We start from the raw sequence: 7,240 nt of genomic DNA, 5'->3' as shown, positions 1-7,240 counted from the left end.
TAACAAGTCATATGTAGAGTCATTACACTATTATTAAGAAAGCATGATGCATTTAGTATTGTATTAAAATATAAAACATTAAAATTTTTTAAATGGTTTAAGCTAACTTATTAAAACTTTAGTTGTTTATACATTTGTGATGATTTTAGTTGTTCACGAATAAACTCCTGAAGCAATGAAACTTTTCTGGAGAATTTAGATTAGAAATGGGACAGAGAACGCCCCCGAAAGTTATAAGAATATTTAAGTATATTGAAGATGTTTTTTTAATGATAGTTTAAAATGCATGAAATAGTTGACTAAAAATTCGATAAATATGATATGCTTATGAAAATGAACAATATGATTCATGTATGTTTAAGCCCTATTCACATGATAAGGAATCACATTCAAGATGAAAAAATTATGAAGCCTCTAATAAAAATTTTCCTTCACCATTAAAGGTATGCGTGATGATGTAAATGAGAATTTTACTAGAGTATATAAGTAATTTAAAGATTTTCTGAACTTCAAGCTTTTTGTAACTAAAATATTTCATCTCCTTTACATGGACTTCTGTCAGCTTGCGAAAGAAATTCCAAAGCAACCTACCCTTGCTCGACCATATCTTCACTTTTCTGCTTGTTTATGCGGCCTCTTAATTCTTCAAAAGCTCGCATACTCTCCGAATCGAATCCTCCGGCGAACTGTAAAATAGAAATAAAATTTGCTTTTATTATGAAAAATATTTGTTGTAGTTTATAGTGCACTATAATTTTTTAGGGAAAATATATAGTGGACTCTATGGAAATAAAAAGAGAAAAAGATTGATTTTGCTAGCAGTCTTGCCTGATGAACTCGGAAAGCAAATCGCACTCCTTGCAGGAGCAAAAATTCCCTATTTGGTTCTTTCTCTGTGTTGTTCAGAGCATCAAGCTCTGAAGCTACCCTTTTCATGTACTTCTTTGCAAGCTGAACAGATGCAAGTTTGATCTGCAACGACATGAAAGATGTGTTTGTTTATGAAGTTGAAACATTAGGTGTAGTCAGTTAGATATGAATATTTTGTGATATTGAGCCAAATTTTATTCTTTGCTTTAACCGAACTCATTACAATTGCAATAATGTTTTTTAAGCGTTGATTGAGTCTTATTTTGAAAATTGAGACAAATAGATTTAATTGAAGGTTTTATTCTTGACTTGTAGGTTGGGTTAAATGTTTTCTATACTTCGTGTTGCTTTGCTGCTGTAAAAACCCACCCGGACAACCTCTTTATATTTCCCACACGAAGCAGATGTATCAAGACAGAAAAGGCATGGAATTCATAACTTTTAGCAATGAAGTAGTGTAGAAGCCAAACATTGTAGCAGTCGAGTGTTTTAGCTAATGACCACCACATCGACCCTCAGATATAGTAAATAGGTTTGAAAATGGAGTTTGACTACTACTACAAGAGAAGATTTATGTTTCTTTGCAGGAGGGAGTTATAGTGCAGACTTCTTCTACCTACGATATGATGGGAGAGGGGTGCTTGGCTTTTTTCAGCAAAGAGAAGAGAAATGTCCTTTGACTCAATGGGGAATTTATTCTCAAATCGTATCTCCAATCATCAACATTGGTAACCTCAATTCAGTATGCTATGATAAAAACTATGTTTATTGGAAAATTTTCATCATTGTGTGAGCGTTAGATAGACTTGTTTGATGTTGAATCACATAAATTTTCATGTATTTTAGTTGGATCTCATACTCAATTACTTTGTTGTTCCTCTTACTCACTTCTATTGTTATTTTTTTATTCAATTAAAGCTAAGAACACTATATTGTCCCAATATATGATAAAAAAACAATGGCTTTGAGTGTGATGGAAATAAAACTGGATATTGATAATTTTGATGACTCAAAAACTTTATAATTTTGTTGAGCCTAAAATTGTCTGACAGACACACAGAGAAAGAGAGAGAAAATGTACTATAAAATAGAGCACGAAAAGGGGAGAGAGAGAGAGGGAAATAGAGAGAGCAAAATCATAGTATAGAACAGTAAAATCATGTAAATCTCATTCAAGAAATGAACGCTTTATTTATAAGGATGAGGGGGGACTGACATGCCTACAAATATGCTACTTTTATAGACACATTTAATGTCTATTTTTAGTTATATTACGCTTTAATGAAAGATATTTCTATATTTTTATTGCAGGTATAATAAGTCGGGGTAGTTGGAGTTAAAAGAAGCAAAAAGAAAGGAATTTGAAGTTAAAAGCATCAAATTATAGAAAAAGTGGCGCCTAGGCGACACAGTTAGGTGCTAGGCGCTAGAAACAGTTTCTTCCAAAAATTCATTAAATTTGGACGAATTTTGAAAGGGCACCAAAGGTGACTCTTGGAAATTCGACCATGTACTATATAATAGTGATTTTATTACAGAAAAGGGGTGCCGACAAAAGGAGAAGAAGAGGAGAGTAAGTGAAGAAGAGAGAAAGAGAAGATTATCTCTTAGAGTTGTAAGAGGAGAATGATAGTGAGAAATTTTTTCTTCATTACATTTCTAAGAAAAAATTGAGTGATATTGTAAGGAGAGAAATTGATTAAAATGAACTTCAAAGGATTTGATTAGGGAGGTGATTGAGAAAGTAGTTTGTACTTGTTTTAATTGTTCTTGTTGTGTAAACTTATTTTTATATAAAAATTCATGTTTTGTTGTAACATCCTCAAGAAATCTGAGTAGTTTGCTTTGTCTTTCTCCCTGCAATGAGAAATTCTCATGTAAAGAATTGAAATTGTTTTGAATTGCTTTAATTTCATATGTGAAGCTTGTTGACACTCATCTGTCCACCTAAATCTTTCAACATTCATAAGGGTTTCAAATAATGTTGCAAACTTGTCACCTGAACTTGAGATGAACTTGTAAGGAGTGACGATCTGGCCGGTTCACTTTTGAACCTCTCGGGTTTTTCTTAGTGCCGACATGACAATTAGCGTGTGAATTTTTTCTGGATTTTCTTTTATGTCATCAAGGGTCAGAAGGTATACCAATAATTTGTTGGTTGAGACTCAAAATGTACATTTCAAAGGGTTCAACTTCATATTATATTTTCTTAATGTTGGAATGTTTCTTTTATGTCTTTTATATGTTGTTCTACCATCTAGTTTTTCAAAAGGACATCATCCACATAGATTTCGATATTTTTTCTATTTTGATTAGCAAAGTGTACATTCCTTAAATGTTGGTACATTGCCCCAGCATTATAGGCCCAAAGTGAATTGCATTATACTAAAAAACTCCAACAACAATAAAGGTAGTCTTCTCTTCTCAGCGTCAGCCGGGTGTATCTTTATTCAGTTGTAGCTGGAGAAAGCATCCAGGAAGCTCACATGGAATGACCCAGAATCACAGCAACTAGGGCGTCAATCCCCGACGCAGGGTAGTAGTCCTTTGAGGATGCGATATTCAAGTATGTGAGATTCACACACATCCACCATTTCCCGACTGTGGTGGGGTACTGCACCTCCTGAATATACCATATTCCCTGCAGCTTCAGTGCATTCTATTTTGATGGGCTCGATTAATGCAATCGTTTTCTTGGATGGTGAAGCTCATACTTAGCAGGTGACAGGCATCCTCAACCGGTTTCCCTGACTTCTCTGCATCAGACCATGTAAATACATTACAATAGTTCTAAAATGTTTGGATTAGCAGGTCTCAGTGCCCTGTATCAAAATTATTGCCTAGTAGAAATGATTTACATTCTCATTATCGGAGAGAGGAATCTCTACGGTTGTCTTGCTAGTCTCGAGAAGCCCTTCATTCCAATTATGTAGGCTGATCGGCTCTTACTCCATTCTTCCTACCACCATGACGTTAGGAGACTCGGGATTGCTCCAAGTCTCCTTCTGGTAGGTATCACTTCCCTGTCTTTTGGGAAGTTGACCACAGTGAAGTAGGTGAACACTACGGTCCTGAAGCTATTCAGCAGTGGGAGGCCAAAGATAACATTATAGCTAGGAGGCAAGTGCACTATCAAAAAATTCTTAGTCTCCATAAAATGATTCTCTCTTTCTCCCCGAGTAATCACCAGTAGCATTATGTCCAAAGGCTCCTTCCTTTCACCTAAAAGCCATACAATAGGCCGGCTAGTGGTACCAGCTGGTCGGTTAGAATGTTAAGCCTATCAAACACTGACTTGAACAGAATGTTCACAGAACTGCCAATGTTGATGAAAATAGTTTCAACTTGGAAGTTGTTGATTATCGTTGTTATAATGTTTGCTTCATTGTAGGGGTTTCCTTGTTGGGGCAAATCTTCATCTATGAATGTGATGGAAGGGCAACTCCCCCTTCAATGCATGGATGCAAGGTTACATGGTTCCTCATACTTGGGCCTCTCCTGGAAGTTTTGTCGGGAGGACTTTGTTCCTCCAAATATGGTTTGGGGTGCCGCGGATGACATTCGTCCGGATGGGTCCTGGTAGAGCTTCTTTATCCGAGACATTGTCGTGTCTCTAACTTGGGTATCCATATGCCACAAACTTCTTCAATTTTCCTTCCTTGATTAACTCCTCGATGAGACTCCAAAGGTGTCTGCACTCTGTGTTGTGATCGTGATCTTGACGATACTGATAATATTTCATTATGTCCCAGAGAAAACCTCTGACTCTCATTGGTGTGGCTTCGTTGAGGTATTCCTTATCCTGGATGGTGTTCACATTCTCTAGCATAGATACCATAAGTGAGATATTCTGTAAGCCCTGAAACTCAAAATACGTTTTCTTATAATACTGTGCTGACCTCTCATAATACTGGGCCAACCATGGATCACACTTCCTTGTTATGACCCCTCTGATGTATGTTTCAAGTGGACCCTCTATTGGCCCAATAGGATTGACCATCTACATACTGAAGCTTGACGGGCAGTCTATGGTCCTCACTTAGCTTCGACTCACGGCTCGGGAGAGGGGGGCACTTTTATGGTCCTGAAGCTCTTTCTATTCTCTCTCGGGTGTGGACTCCTGCACGAGGATGTGTTTGTTGGCCATCTCCAATAGTTTGGCCAAGTCTCTGTGGGTCGTGCAGAATAAGGTTGTATGAAAACTCCATGGTTCTAAAGCCTTGCTTTAGGACGGATTTGGCTGCATCAATTCGGTGGTCATTCATCACCAACATTTCCCTCTAGAAGCGTGAAATGAATGAGCACATGCTCTCATGAAGACCTTGCTTGAGTTGACACATGGATTGCATGCCCTTTGCGGTTTTTTGGGTGCTGACAAATTGTCCCAAGAACAATCTCTTGAATTTAATGAAGTTACGAATGCTTCCAACTATAAGTGAGTGGAATCACTTAAAGGCTGACGACCTTAAAGTGGTGAAGAATAGAAGTCACTTGAACTCTTCCTAGATCTTGAGCAAGCGCATGGCTGACTCAAAGGAAGTGATTTCATCGACTAGGTTTAACCGACCACTGCAGCTCTCTAAACCAGGTAGTTTGAACTTATCCCTTGGCCTTGAACCTTGAGATCTAGTGGGAGAATGGGTTCTCTTGTTGCCGCAAGGCAGCAGTGCACCCAAAGCATTGTCTCTCTACCTCCGCTGATCCAACACTATCTTGGTACAGTGAATCCTCAACCCTCTCTAGGCCGTGATTGAGTCTTCTCTCGTTGAGGATCGGCGCTACTTCTTTGGGGGGTTTTGCTTCTAGTGGTGCCGACTCTCCCTCAAAGTTGTAATGACTCTCAAAACTTCACCAATCGGTCTTGACACCTGGTCCATTATTTGTGCACACATCTCCTATATGCTCCATTGCACAAGCTCTTCTACCACTTCCTTTGTTTCTCCCACGTTGGTTAGTTTTCTCTGGAAAATCTCCTTTGGTTGTGACCGCGGTGCTCCTCTTCTTGTTGACGGTATGAATCAATGCTCACCGAAACTTTTAAGAAGTTGAATACAAAATGGTCCGGGAGACACTTAAAAAATATAGCATGAAAATGAGAGAGGTAAATAGAGAGGGCAAAAGCGCAGTATACAACAACAACAACAACAATGCCTTGATCCCACTACGTGGGGTCGGCAACATGAATCCTTTTTCTCCATTGTGTCCTATTTGGTGTCATATTTTCATTTAGTTCTAGTAAATAAATTTTGTAATCGCTTTTCAAGAAATAAATCCCATATTTAGGGGCATGAGGGTGTACAATCACATTCCGTACCCCAAGATTTCATAGATATGATAGAGGTATTTTGGTCATTATATAAATATAAAGTCGGCAGCCTAGAATGACGCTTGGTGGGATGGGACCGGGGCCCAAGGTGGCTTCCAGCCAGATAGGGTCCGGAGCCTATATCGGCCTCCACTTGATCTTTTAGGGGTCATGCGGCCAATCGCCGGGTCCTCGGAGACACTAACAATTTGGTTGTCTTTTGAGCGCTTATGCTTCAAAAGGCGGGTTGGAAAACTCCACCGCTGCTCTGGCCAAGGACGGTTTGGCTCGATCACCAGACCTGGCTAGAGAAAAAGCTACCGAACTCGTCCGCGAGAGCCTTGTGCTTGACAACTTCTTTGAGAAGAAGCGGCTCTCGGAAATGGAAATCAAGCATTTAGCAATCCATGATCAAGAGCATAGAAAAATGAGGTATTGAGTGTGGGGGGGCGGTGGCATCAGGCAGGTTAAAGCACAATGGAGCTTCTGAAGGTCCTTAGTGTGCAGAAGAAAAAAATGCACGTGAAATAAGATGTATTTGAAAATTAGCTAAATCAAATAAAACCTAAAAACACCCTTATTGAATTAGATAGAGAATTCTAAATCCATTAACAAATTATAATGGATTTGTTTCCCATCCAACCAACTATTTGAAATCTAACAACCCATTTATAGTTGTGTGAAAGCCAAGCTGTGTGCTGTAGCAATTTGGCACTGTACTGAGTATTATTATTGACAAGTAATGTGGTGTTGTGAGATATGTACTTCCTGGCATAGAAATGAGACGAAAAAGAACACAAGCAAACACAGATCGTTTACGTGGTTCGATCCAACTGGATCTACGTCCACGGAAGGGAATCAATCAAATAGTTCACTAAGGCAAAAGAAATGGAGAATACATAGCTTATACATAGAGATGAGCCCTCATCTTCCTTCTATGACCTCCCTCTCAAGCGACACCTTGATACAAGGCCTCAAGATGCTCTCCTCCTCTCTAACTCTATAGCTATTCTCTCCTCCTTTGTGGTAGCTTAAGATCTCCTCTCCCTTGCTCTCCTAGGCCTC

At 38.8% G+C, this 7,240-nt stretch overlaps 1 protein-coding gene across 1 annotated transcript in view; it reads right to left on the bottom strand.

Annotated features, from left to right (window-relative positions):
- Positions 1-415: 415 nt before the first annotated feature.
- LOC110035500 (protein CHUP1, chloroplastic-like) overlaps positions 416-7,240 on the bottom strand; it is a 17,123-nt gene continuing 10,298 nt past the window's right edge. The window contains 2 exon segments of the mRNA XM_020739728.1: positions 416-686; positions 829-972. Coding sequence (XP_020595387.1) covers positions 588-686; positions 829-972 — 243 coding nt within the window. The 3' untranslated portion in view covers positions 416-587.

This window comes from Phalaenopsis equestris, unplaced genomic scaffold, assembly GCF_001263595.1.
Source record: "Phalaenopsis equestris unplaced genomic scaffold, ASM126359v1 Scaffold197898, whole genome shotgun sequence".
Taxonomy (NCBI): domain Eukaryota; kingdom Viridiplantae; phylum Streptophyta; class Magnoliopsida; order Asparagales; family Orchidaceae; genus Phalaenopsis; species Phalaenopsis equestris.
This window is presented reverse-complemented; position numbering and strand designations above follow the sequence as displayed.